Raw genomic sequence first — 14,407 nt, forward strand, 5'->3', positions numbered from 1 at the left:
TACTCATGCGGACCTCGATTCAGACCACCTTCCAGTAACTTTTTCTTTTTTCTTTCTCACATAAATTTAATCAACCTTTAATTGATGATGATCTTCAGTTTTTGATACGACTGAAAAACATTCGTCGACGCCAATTTCAACGAACTAGGGATCCTTATTTGAAATTAATTTATTGCGACCTTCAAAAAGAGATCAAACGTCGTTTAAATTTCATTCGTAATGAAAATTTTGCTAAAGCAGTAGAGGACATAAAACCCTACTCAAAGCCATTTTGGAAATTAACTAAAATTCTAAAAAAGCCCCAGAAGCCAATTCCTACTTTGAAAGATGAGGGTAAACTTCTTTTAACTAATTCAGAAAAAGCTCAAAAATTAGCCCAACAATTTGAGTCTGCTCATGATTTTAATTTAAACGTTGTAAGTCCAATTGATGCTCAAATTTCCCTAGAATTTGATGATATTCTTTCTAAGCAAATTGTGTTTGAAAGTTCTTGTGAGACAAATATTGATGAACTTAAATTGATTTTCAAAAAATTTAAAAATATGAAAGCCCCGGGGGAAGATGGGATTTTCTATATTCTTATTAAAAAGTTGCCTGAAAGCACTTTAAATTTTTTAGTTAAAATCTTCAATAAATGTTTTCACTTGGCTTATTTTCCCAATAAATGGAAAAATGCCAAAGTAACTCCAATTTTGAAACCTGGAAAAAGTGCTTCAGAGCCTTCAAGTTATCGACCAATTAGTTTGCTTCCTACTTTAAGTAAACTATTTGAGAGAGTTATTTTGAATAGAATGATGATTCACATTAATCAGAATTCTATTTTCCCTGATGAACAATTTCGTTTTCGTCATGGACATTCTACTACACATCAACTTTTGAGTGTAACTAATATGATTAACGCTAGCAAATCTGAGGGTTATTCAACTGGTGTTGCTCTTCTTGATATTGAAAAAGCTTTTGACAGTGTTTGGCACAAAGGTTTAGTAGCTAAATTAGCTCGATTTGATTTTCCTGTATATCTCACCAAAATTATTCAAAATTATTTGACTAGCCGAACTTTGCAAGTAAGCTATCAAAATTCATGCTCTGAAAGGATACCCATTAGAGCTGGTGTCCCTCAGGGTAGTATACTTGGGCCTATTTTATACAATATTTTTACTTCTGATCTTCCTGATGTCCCAGAAGGAAAAGGTAGAAGATTATTTGCTGACGATACTTTGCTTTCAGCCAAAGGTCGAAATTTACGGGTGGTACGCAGTAGATTGCAACAAAATTTAAATTCCTTTTTGAATTACTTGAAAATGTGGAAAATTTCTCCTAACGCTTCCAAAACTCAACTTATTTTATTTCCCCATAAGCCAAGAGCAAATTTTTTAAAACCTAATGAAAATCATTCCATAACTTTTAATGGGGTTTCTTTAGAATGGTCTGATCACGTGAAGTACTTGGGACTCACACTTGATCGGAATCTTTCTTTTAAGAATCACATTGAAGATATTCAATCAAAATGTAATAAATACACAAAATCTCTTTATTCTCTCATCAACAGGAAATCCAGGTTGTGTCTGCGAAATAAGATTCTAATCTACAAACAGGTATTTCGACCAGCGATAATGTATGCAGTTCCGATTTGGTCTAGCTGCTGCGCGACGAGGAAAAAAGCCATCCAGAGGATTCAGAACAAGGTTCTGAAAATGATTTTGCGGCTTCCACCTTGGCACAGCACCGAAGATCTTCATCGGATTGGGGGCATTGAATCGATCGAAGAGATGGCCAACAAAATCATCTCCAACTTCAGAGGCAAATCGATGCAGTCTTCCGTCGCAGAGATTCGCTCTCTCTACAATTAGTTTAATTTTAGGATAGCTTTAGTTTTTAGTTTAAATTTTTTTTTTTCACTACAGGATGTTCTCCTTTATAAAAATGCTTGATTGTGCTCAGCAAATTTAAGTCGAATAAATAAATTTTAGTGATTATTAAACTATAGGGCTCTGAAAGTTCATTATTGAACTGAACACCTAATTTAATATATTAATGTAATATAAATGTAATGATGAATTGGTACTAATAAAGATATATTTAAAAAAAAAAAAAACCTTCTACTCATTTAGTTTTCGAAATTCGGTTATAGTACCTAGGAATCGTCATGTAACAAGTCTCCTAATTCTTCGCTTCCACCAAAAGTTCGGTCACGCAAATATGGAAACCGTCCTCCACGAACTCAAACAACAGTACTACATTAGACTGAGTCGATTTGGGGTCATTTTTGAATTTCTCAAACCCTGGGGTCTCAAAAGCTTCGTTTTGGTCCAAAACTCATCCATGATTTTTTGCAGATTTTTTAAGTAACGTTTACATGAGTAAATTTGGACTTTTATGTTTGTATGGGAAAATTGAATATTTTGTACTAAAAAAACAACATCTTTTTTGATTCTTCTGTGCAACTGAGCCTGCTAATGGTTTTTGTGCCAATTTATAAATTCTTCAAAGTAAATTTTTCGCTGAACAACTTTGTCGAAGACCGTTAATTCATATCTTATTAGACAAAAAAGTTATTAGCTGTTTAACAGGGGTATGTCTTTTGGCATTGATATACAATAATTTCAATTGACACCACTGCTTGTGCCCCGCGAAGTATTGCATGAAAAGTAGTCACGCAATACCTCGCAAGGCATCCAGCAGTGGTGTCTACTAAATTTATTGTTTATCAATGCCAAAAGACATACCTCTGTTGAACAGCTAATAACTTTTTTGCCCAATAAGATACGAATTAACGGTCTTCGACAAAGTTGTTCAGCGGAAAATTTCCTTTGAAGAATTTATAAATTGGCACAAAAAACATTTGCAGGCTCGGTTGCACAGAAGAATAAAAAAAGATGTTGTTTTTTTAGTACAAAATATTCAATTTTCCAATACAAACATAAAAGTCCAAATTTACTCATGTAAACGTTACTTAACACGTTCGTCGCCACGCTCATTTTGGTAGTTTTACTAGCCGGGCCCAAAGAAATTTTCAGAGAGAGAATGCAAAGAGGGAGAACTCCCATAATTGAAACGTGTGGCGAAGCTGAGCGGTAAACTCAAGTAAGAGAGCGTCACACGCTTTTTGATGTGACGGGGCCCCCCAGGAAATACACCCGTCACCCGAATATGGGTGCCGTGGCGACGAACGTGTTAAAAAATCTGCAAAAAATCATGGATGAGTTTTGGACCAAAACGAAGCTTTTGAGACCCCAGGGTTTGAGAAATTCAACAATGACCCCAAATCGACTCAGTCTAGTACTACATCCCAAAAATGCGGGCAACCGTTAAGAAAACTTTAAAACAGTGTAGCTGGTGTCGCGTCTATCGTGCCAAACCGTATGCTCCAAAAATGGCCCCACTTCATCAACCGAGAATAACCCCTTTCGTTCGCCCATTTACTTTTACCGGCATCGACTATTTTGGTCCTGTTATAATCAAACGCGGTAGGTGTAACGAAAAGCGCTGGGTGGCACTTTTCACATGTCTCACCATTAGGGCAGTGCACTGGAAGTGGTACACACACTATCGTCAGATTCCTGTAAGATGGCCATACGTAGGTTCATAACAAAACATGGACCACCCCAAGAAATATTTAGTGATAATGGCTTAAAGCTTAGAAGCTTAAAGAAGAAATAATAAATTTGACTAATAATCAAAGGTTTGAAGAACCTCTTAGCTGAATGAAACTATTATTTCAAAGTAGTCGAAGATTCCTTTGAATTCAGCTACAGTATTTGAAAGACCCAAATACTAGTATTTCACTAGCTACTTGCTAGCATCCTCAGTGGGTTATCGACTTAGTCGATAACCCACTGAGGATGCTAGCAAGTAGCTAGTGAAATACTAGTATTTGGGTCTTTCAAATACTGTAGCTGAATTCAAAGGAATCTTCGACTACTTTGAAATAATAATAAATTTGAATTTCCAACTAGCAAAATCGTCCACCAACAAATTCACAGCGTGGAATTTCAATCCCCCTTCTGCTCCACACATGAGTGGCGTGTGGGAGCGAAAGGTACGATTAATCAAACAAGCTTTTAAGACGTTATCTTACAACGAAAAACTCGACGAAGAAAGCCTGAAGACATTTTTAGCTGAAGCAGAATTGATCGTCATTTCTCACCCATTGACATTTGTCTCTATGGTGAATCCAGAAGACGAGATTATTACACCCAACAGCTTTTTGTGGCCGAGCTCATCGGAAGGAGATAAGCCCCCTAAAATTCCCATAGATACCGTTGTTAATCTCCGTACGAACTGGAAATCGGTGCAACATCTTACGAATAGGTTCTGGAAATGCTGGATAAAAAGTTATTTGCCAACAATAGCTAGACGAACGAAGTGGTTCTCCGATGTACGTCCATTGCAAATCGGCGACCTGGTTGTGATCGTCGACGAATCAGTACGAAACGGATGGCTGCGCAGAATCGTGGAACGAGTTTATCCAGGATGCGACGGTGTGGTCCACAAAGTGGATGTCAGGACTGCAGATGGTATTTTTCAGCGACTAGTAATCAAGGTTGCGCTCTTGGACGTAAGAGAGGATAGTAAAACCGAGTGACTAGGTGTTAGGGGTTGGGGTGTTAACGATTCTGGCAACCACGATCAGCGATCAGCCGCGGCGTCGTTGCAGAGGATGACACTTTGTTTACCACGAGTGAGAAGAGAAGTTGAAGATAAGGTTCCACGTTGAGCTCAATAAGTTTACATACAGTTTATAGTTTTTCCCGATAAATTCATATGTTTGGTAGGTTACAATCAGATATACATTCTTTAACATACTGATCAATTCTAATTCCTTAGATTGCGCACTATTAGTTAAATCCACAACACGATTATTTCTATGCTACACTTCAACTCTGAAAGAGAGGTTAGAACGTGATTCAATTAGTTAAGATTTAAGATTATGAAGATTGAAGCTTTCAGAACTAGTAAATAGTTAAGCGGCTGGGATTATCAGGATTGCTCCTTTGTAATAATTAGAAGCAGAAACTAATTTGTGAGTAGAACTTTGGCATCTTATATAAACACCGAATTAATATAATAAATATTTTTAGTCGAGTCGTGCTTGACGAACTCCGAGAAGTTTCGCTGTTTTTAACATTCTTTATTCTTTCTCAAAGACTACAACATTTCACCGATATAGCCGATAATGATAATGAATTTTTTAAGAAGATTTGATTGTTTTTTTCTTCATAAAATAATATTTTGAAAGTTGGTAAGGAAAATTAGTGGTTAAATTGGTCAAGATCATAGGATCGGTTGAGGCCCAACCGTAGTTTCAACAACAGCGATCAATATCGCTTCACCACCCGAACCCAACTGATGACTGTGCTGTGATACCGCCATCAACCTAGCTAGAGGGCACTTGAAAAAGAAATAAAAAACACTTTGTTCACCTTTTACTGTTACACATTTATTTCATAAGTAGGGTAGCTTACAGAGCATCTTTATACACATCATAATGGGCGGGGGTCTCAATCGAGGGTTCGTTCGTAGCTATGAATGAAATCACGTGTGCGTGTGGGCAGGCAGGAGCGCTAATTTTTTTTTATTCAACCTACCACATCTATTACTTTCGTTTTCGTTAAAATAAATTAAAACAAATAAACGCCTGCCCTGGCCCACCATACTTACGTTTGGTTTCAGTAATGTTTTTTTGTATGGTATCTTTTGGTCAATATACTGGCTTCGAGGTGTTTTTTTAACCGAACGCTCACTCTTTCTTTGATTAAGTTTACAGGGTTTTTTTCCTTCGCTATTACACATCTATTAGGAGATTTAACAGCTGTCACACAGCTGACTTTTACTTTCTGCTCTACCCGTTCAAAAGCTTTTGCTCATGTTTTTTTCGTCTAACTCTTATTCATTTGGTTTTTTTCTAATTTAACAAATTACAAGCTACGAACGCGTCCGATGCGTAACACATTAGCTAGTTGGGTTTTTTTTCTTCTCCCTTCTTCCTCTTTATCTATATGGCATGTTTGTTGGTTGTTATAGCTAGTTTGCAGTTTAAATCCGTTGATCTTAATCTGTGTTCGTCTTCGATTAATTTCATTTTCCTAATTTACTATACATAAATAAGTTTTTTTCATCTCCTCTTTTGGTACATTCCCTGTTCGCCAATAAACGTAGCTGATCTTACATCTTATTACATCAAGCGGAAAACTAGAGCTATTACATGAGTAGTGGTGTTTCATCAGCCAAGGCAAAAAACAGCACAAAATTGCGCCCTCAACTTCCTCAACGATGAAAAAGGTTTATTCAATTATTAGTTTGAGTGCATGTATTTCTACATATGTACAATGCTTAATCCTACATGGAAAGAAAAAGAAAAAAAAACAGGGCATAGAAGAAATGTTTTTAAAGCAATAATTTCAGCAGTAAATATCACTTTTGTTCAGGTGTTCTTCCAGGTGTCCAGCTCCATGTAGGTTGTCTCAGAATAATCCGGATGAGTTGTCTCTGATAATTTTAGTGGACATATTTGAGCTTCGTCCAGCCCATTTGCTGGGCACATACTTCCCTGTAGCTGTTTCGGTAGCCGTAGAAGACGTACAAGGCGAGACCTGTGATTTTAATTTTCAGGGAGAAACAAATAAATTAATATTAATTTTTTTTAAATAATATGCTACTAGGTACTTTTTTAAATGTGTATTTTCTGGAAATTTCAGCATTTGTTAGTTAAAACGATACAGCATCAATACCTTGCTTCCTAATATACCTACACATCTATTTCAAATTCTATTCAGCCTCCATTTTAATGACAAATGTAAAAAGTGTGGCATTTAAAAAATGCATTACCCGATTTTAAGAAAAAAATCAAGACACAGAAAAGATTTCCGAATTCAGATCTCAAAACCGCAAAAAGACTGTGCGTGCAGTCAAAGTTTCTAATGAAGCTTCAACAATTAGAATCATTATTACAAATCGCAATTTGAAACTCATGAAACTCATGTGTTTGCTACACACATATTAAAGGGGTCAGTTGGGCACACATTAGACGTTTTTATATGTGGCAACAGAAATATTCAACTAAAATGCTGTATTTTTCTGAAATTCTAAAAAAAGCGCTTTTTATTAGAAAACATGAAATTTGAAATATTTCCAATTATCTGCTAGCAAGTGAATGTGATTATTTGAATATTCGATCAGATTTGAGTTCGGAATTAAGCAAAACAACATTGAAAAATGAACCAAAAATTAAAACGGTTCCTCAGATCTTTTTTCAAAGATCCTGCCCTGCTGTAACCTACAGAATTTGAAGTCAGAAGGACACCATTAAAGAATTTCCGTTTCCAAATTCATAAAATTCTATAACTGATTTTTTTAGCCTACTTCATTCAAATAAGTAAGCAAATACACTGACTTCTTAAAAATGTGCAGATCATTAGAAACCTTTCAATAGTTTTCTGAAAAATTTAAAAATATATGTTTGTTTTATAGAATCGCATTTACTTTATATAACACTGTCATGTTTGTTTGCCCAACGGCTCACATATACTTAGAGCAAGTTCACTGGTGTTGTGAAAAAGTGGTAGAAATTTTGACATTTTGAAAATTTTACCATGCAAAAATGTTTCCAAGATCTTTGGGCGTTGTATTTTTTTACAGCACTGTTTCTATTTCAGCCGAATATGATAGAAATATTTGCTATTTTGCATCACAGCATGCGAAACTACAACACGTGTTGTTAAAAAACTTGAAGGCTACAGATCTTGAAAATGTTTTGACATGGCAAAATTTTCAAATGTGCTAAAAGTGTCAAAATTTCTACCACTTTTTCCCAACACCAGTGAACTTGCACTTAGATAGCTTTCAATAGTTTTCTTAGAAAATTTAAAATATAACTTTGATTTATCGAATAGCATTTACTTTACATGACACTGTCACTTTTGTTTGCCCAACGGCTCACTTATACTTATGCACTGAGCAAGAGCCCTATATTGTAGGAATCCGGTTAGTTTAGTTTTCAATAAGGAGGCTACGGTTTTCAGAGGAGTAGGCGTTGACTTGATTGCAACGCACGCGTTTTTTTTTTTTTCGTCCGTAAAAAATTTCTGCGATTTCGTCTATATAAATTCATATAAAACTTAACTTTCAATTGAAATTCAAGTGAAACTCCGAATAAAGGCAACCATACGACGGAACTAGAAAAAGAATACATTGTGCGGAAAACGTTTGAGTTGAAATTTTCAGGGATGTGAAAAATATTATGGTTTTGGAATCTCATCCGCAAGGCCAAATATCTGACAAATCCCCGAATATTTGTGTTTTACCTGTGAAATAGTGAAAGTGAACAAGTGTTGGAGAAGTTGGGAAATGTTGAAAATATAAAACTTCTATTCGTGTTTCATGTGTTCCCCTTACTGTCTCATCCGTTCCTCCAATCTGCTTGCTGAACGGACCGGAACGGAGCAAAAATCAAATGTTGGCCGCTCAACCACACAGGAAACAAAGCTAAGAGAAGTTTTTTTCACACTATATAACTAAGTATTCCAATGAAATCCGTTTGAATCCGTTTGCCGAACAAAACATTTATAGACAAATTGAAAAAAATATCACAGAATCTGCTGTTGAGCTATGTTGGTATGCTCGTTCATTCGTTTGCAATAAGGCGAGGAGAAGTCAAGGCTTGCTGAATAATAATTTGATCATGATGAAAGGGAAGGAAATAAAGTTTTCGAAATTAAAGGTTTTCTTAATAATTTATATAATTTTCTCGGTAAAGTCATTGAATTCGACAATTTGTTTCATCTTAGATATTTCAATCAATGTCAGAATAGGTTTCTAAGGCTTAACAGTAAATTTATTCAACAAAAGGTATGTACATGAGATTGATGTTTTCATTTAAATTCATAAAATCTTTTGAAAAGTTAATTTTTTTCAAAGGATTTTATGGAGGTTTTTATAACGTGTTTTTTTCTGTTCAATCAATGTTTCTTTTCAAGAGCGAGCAATGGCGCTATATCCAAGGTCAATGACCAGAGATAAGGTACACAGAAATTCAAATTTTACATCACAAGTTTAATAAATTTAAGCAAAGAATTTTATCTTTTGAAAAAAAAACAGCTAAAAATCAAATTCCGCCACAAATTTTGAATTTCTGTGTGAAATAACCTTATTTCCATCCATTTGAGGAGGAACAACTAAGGACCGGTATCCAGGAGCTAACTTCTTTTAGCAAATAAGCTCCCAACGTAAAAAAAATCTTATCATGGAAACGTATGGTACTGTTGTCCACGTTTCTTCTTCCCTGTGATCCAGTTGTCTCTGCGTCTAATACTGCACAGTGGGCCCGGCCGAGTAAAGATGGGTAGTAAATGTACTTTTACTACTCACCGGGATGCTGACAAGATCTGGCTGTGTATGTATCATAAGCATAAGCATAAGCATAAGCATAAGCATAAGGAGGCTACGGTTTTCAACAATTGATTCATGTCAGATAAACCCTTCTTCTTCTTCTTCTTCTACTTGAGCTGCTTCACGGGCAGCTCGGGGGTGATTCCAGTGAATCAAAAATCGCCTACTATTCAATGATAATGACATTGTCCCAACTTGAACTTTTCGTGACAAAAAAAAAATTAAATCTTTTTCGTTGTCGTACGCTCTGAAGGATAAAGACAAATTTCTTTGTTGATGGATTCCGATAATATTTTTACAGAACATTCGTTAGTTGCTTTTAAAAAATATAAGGATAAGCGGTTCAGAAAATACCAACTAAAAGGTATCGGATAATAGCTTGCGAGATATTGGAAGAAAGCTCTTGGCCCCAGCATGAAGGATATCGATATTAGAAGCGGTTCGGAGACACTGGGTCGTGGCCATGGCCAATCTGTCCGGTTCCTGAACGAAATATGTCAAAGTTATCGGATTCAGACTTGCGACATTTTGATAGAAAGCTCTTGACCTCTTCATAAAGGGAATCGATAGGAGAAGCGATTCGGGGACACTGGGTCATGGTCATGGCCAATTTGTCAAGTTCTGGAACGAAATATGTCGAATTTATCGGATTGAGACTTGCGACATTTTTATAGAAAGCTCTTGGCCTCTTCATAAAAGGAATCGATAGGAGAAGCGATTCGGGGACACTGGGTCGTGACCATGGCCAATCTGGCCGGTTCCGGAACGAAATATGTCAAAGTTATCGAATCGAGATTTATGGCATATTGGAAGAAAGCTCTTGACATCCAGATTAGGGGAATCAATACGAGATGCAATCCGATAACTTTGACATATTTCGTTCTGGAACCGGTCAGATTGGCCATTGCCACGATCCAGTGTCCCCAAATTGCTTCTCCTATCGATTCCCTTCAAGTTGACGCCAAGAGCTTTATATCAATATATCGCAGGTCTCGATCCGATAACTTTGACATATTTCGTACCGGAACCGGCCAAATTCGCCATTGCTACGACCCAGTATCCCCGAATCGCTTCTCTGATCCATTTCGTTTATGAAGAGGCCAAAAGCTTTCTTTTGATATGCCGCAAGTCTCGATCAGCGGATTGTCCCAAGTTTTAAATTTCAGGACAATTTCACATTAGAATTTGTCGTTATCTTCTCAACGACGCGAAAAATCTTGATTACCTTTTTCATTTTGTCATGCTACACATACAGAAGAGACAAAAGGTGGTCGCACAGAGAGAGAATAAAGACAAAACCACACGTCGACTTTGTCGCTTGTTTTAAGACAATATCAGTGACAATATGATTCACTGATTCTGAATATAATTTAAATCGATAAACAAGGAAAACTATCCGAGAAGGTTAGATTTTCTAAATTTAAAAACGTCAAATCTTAGGCTGTCTAGTCCAACGCATTACCGACTATGCTACAAGATTGAGTTTCTATAGTATACTCAGTGAATTCGGAGAAGAACGTCAATCTTCTCCAGGCAGGAAAAATTGTTTCATCATCGTCTAAATCTTTTGCAAAATTTATTATTATGCATAGTTATCGATTTCAAAATTCCCAACCGTTATACGGCTTTGTTAGAAAAACCTGCAAACTTGAAAGAGGATTTTAAAAAATACGACAAACTAATTTTGACGTTTGGGGTTCACGATGAGAAAATTTTAGCCAACAATGATTACTTTCACACATGTTTGGGTAACATTGGGTGTAATAATTGTTCGTTTTTGAGAAATTATTTGAATGTTTTTTTGCCGCCAAAACCTGTCTATACGTAACATAAATTGAGAAAAGATGTTAATAAAAACCGTATCAAGTATAAAAAATGTATGTCACACTACTCTTGACTTCATATTTAAATAAATAGTTTTTAGCCTCAACGAATTAGTAGCCAAGTCAGCGTTTCTTGAGTTCAAACGTTATATGAATAAGAACGGGAGAATAACAGAAGCATCCTAATAAAATTAACGCAAAACAACAATGAACTTAAGTTCTTTAAAAAAAATCAAATATCAGTTAAACGGCCGATTTTTATCAAAAGTTGTTAACCATATTTCTTTAACTTATCGGCCTTATCGGTGAAAAGTGATTCCCTTTTCAGTAGAGACATCTAAAGATTATGAAACTTTATAGATGGATAGAGGGTTAGATGAAATGAAAGATGGTGAAAATGAGCGGGTAGAATTTGTTTAGAAGTAGGTATTATCATCACATATCTCATTTTTATTCCGCAGGACATCACCAATAGGCCGGAACAAATTTCAAATCCTTCTTTTGTCACTCAGAGTTGGAACATCGCGAGGTGGGGGGGGGACAATAAAAAATAATGCGAAAAACAAATAAATTGGAATAAATTGCACAAAAGCGTGTATGCAAAAAAAAAGCATACTATATCATTGCACAAAACCATTAACTAAAGTATTTTTTTTACCGTAAAATTCTATAAAATCAAGAATACATGTGGTGAAATTACTTCCATCCTCCAAAATTTCTTTTTTGGTCTTGTAATCTTTAGGATATTTGAATTTTTTATCAAAATTTTCATGAAATACTTAAAACTTTATTTATTTCCCCCTTCGGGTTTTTTGGAAATTTCGAAGGGGGGGGGGACAAAAGAAGACATCGATATTTGTTCCAGCCTAAGTCCGATAAATCAAAGTGACAAACATTAATTACGGTAATTAATCTCTTCATAAGGTTGTTAACAATATAATCTACATGAACAATACATAATAACGAAATTTCACGGTTTTTATATTAAAACATTACAACTCATTAACTACACTGACATGATTCTAAGAAAAAAATCCTTTCAATTTCTGGCTAGAAAAAGCCGTCTGCTGCATTACAAACTACTGGTAATCATGAAAATTTGACTTAAGAATACTCAAAAGTAGCATGTTCGCCCAAACAAGTGCACAAATATATTTAATGAATTTTTACCTATTTTCAAAACGCATCCCGAAAACAAGAGTTAGTAAACTAAATGAATATTTGGAATAAGTACCCCAAACTGAGTCAAAAAGAAAAATGTTTTTTTTTTTGTTTCAATTAAGCTTACGATGTGTATAGTCATTTTGGCTTTTAAAGCTTTGTTCAATCATAGATAAAAATCGGTTTCAACTGGTTTCTGCCAACCGGTAGTTGTTCAATAAGTCAATGTTTTGGTCGAAACTAGTCAGGTCGTTGTCAATGAAGCAAGTTAAAACTAGTCAAAAGGATCAAAACCGATTCAGCTCGACAAAGGGTTTCATTTCGGCCTGTCGAAGTCAATTGGAAAAAGACAGGTATTCAATCGTCAGTCCATTTTCACTTGTTTCGACCTATTTTGACCAAACTTCATTAGGGTAAATGTACCCGACCTTGGCACCTAAGGCATGGTTTACCCTTTTTTCGACATTCCTACCTTCCTGTTGAGTGCAACATATAACATCCTTTGAAGAATTTACTTGCTAACTTGCTTAGAGTTCAACAAAACTATGTTTTCCCTATGGAACTTTCATTAATGTGAGCAAAATGCATGCTAAGTACTCACTTCGGTGCTCCAATTACTTGGCCGCCGTACCAATTGTTTGCCGTTTCGATGATCCGATTCTTGGCCACCAGCAAAGTGCAATAGATCTTTGTCAACAATACTCAATTGACAGTTAACAGAATCGTTGGCTATTCTGAATATAAGGCCACTGACAGAATGACGTCAGCTGAGCGTAAAGTTCTATGCGACGATGGAACACCGGGCGCCACTCATACAACTAAAAGGCTTTTGAAAACATTGATGAAATTTGGTTGAAAGGGAAGCAGAAAATAAGCTTTCATTTCAAAAAGTCGGAAGTCCAGAAATTCCGCAATGCGATTGCGACACATAGGGTTATATTCACTACCAAACAATTGTCTTCATATTGTAGAGTTTGGCTTCATAAAGTAAGAAATTGAAAAATACCTTGAATGGTATTTAAAAATTTGCCCTTTTGAATTTGTTAGCTGAGATTATGAGTGTAAGGAATGGATTTGTCTTTATTACATTTTGCGGTAAAACGTTTACATTCGGTGACCCCTCGACAATTTGATGTAACCTTTCGATTCGATATTCGTCTCTTTCCCTCACATCCAACTTCTCGCTCTCACTCAAAACTTCGACAGTTTGCGTACTTGGACCAAGCTCAGTCCAGTTCGGTTTCGGGTGATATACGACACGCACGACCGGTAGCACACCTCTACCCGGAAGGCCTTTAGGATGTGGAAAGTAACCGGAGATTTTCCGTATGGCCACATGCGGGTTTTTACATTGGCGATCCTGCCAGGAGCCCAGGAATGATGAATTGACAAAAGGTATGAGGAAAATCTCCGGTTACTGCAAAAAAAATGGCGTCGATGGTGATAATAAAGTGCATCGAAAATAACAAAAAAATTATAAATAAGCATAAGTGATAAGGTGAAAGTAGTATTCAGTGGCTATCTGTTTTTTTTGTTTATGAAAAAGGTGAGTATCACAAGTCGGTTATCCGGAAAATTTGAATTATTACCAGCTCTAGACGAGAATTCACATATGGCGTAAATTTGAAGTAATCTTGGCCAATAGATGAATTCAATTTAGTACAACCAGAGAGCATCGGATCAAGGCAGAAACGCCAGCTTTGGTTCGAACGGAAGCGCCAGTTTTGGTTTGGGCAGAAAACGCCAGCACTAACTTGGGCGGAAACGCCAGCACTGAATTGGGCGGAAACGCCAGCACTAACACAGGTGGAAGCGCCAGCATTAACTTAGGCGGAAACGCCAGCTCTAACTTAGGCGGAAGCGCCAGCGTTAACTTAGGGGGAAAACGCCAGCACTAACACAGGCGGAAACGCCAGCACTAACACAGGCGGAAGCGCCAGCATTAACTTAGGCGGAAACGCCAGCACTAACTTAGGCGGAAGCGCCAGCGTTAACTTAGGCGGAAAACGCCAGCACTAACACGGGCGGAAACGCCA

At 36.5% G+C, this 14,407-nt stretch overlaps 1 protein-coding gene across 3 annotated transcripts in view; it reads right to left on the reverse strand.

The window, feature by feature from the left end:
• Positions 1 to 5,422: 5,422 nt before the first annotated feature.
• LOC129745613 (cationic amino acid transporter 2) overlaps positions 5,423 to 14,407 on the reverse strand; it is a 75,257-nt gene continuing 66,272 nt past the window's right edge. For 2 of the 3 annotated variants that reach the window (XM_055738795.1, XM_055738796.1), the window contains one exon: positions 5,423 to 6,593. Coding sequence is in view for 2 of the 3 variants with exons in the window: in XM_055738796.1 (XP_055594771.1) it covers positions 6,499 to 6,593 (95 nt within the window). In the remaining variant the exon portion in view is untranslated. The remainder of the gene's footprint in view (positions 6,594 to 14,407) is intronic. The other variant, XM_055738797.1, reaches the window with a different exon arrangement.

This window comes from Uranotaenia lowii, chromosome 2 (assembly GCF_029784155.1).
Source record: "Uranotaenia lowii strain MFRU-FL chromosome 2, ASM2978415v1, whole genome shotgun sequence".
NCBI classification, from domain to species: Eukaryota; Metazoa; Arthropoda; class Insecta; order Diptera; family Culicidae; genus Uranotaenia; species Uranotaenia lowii.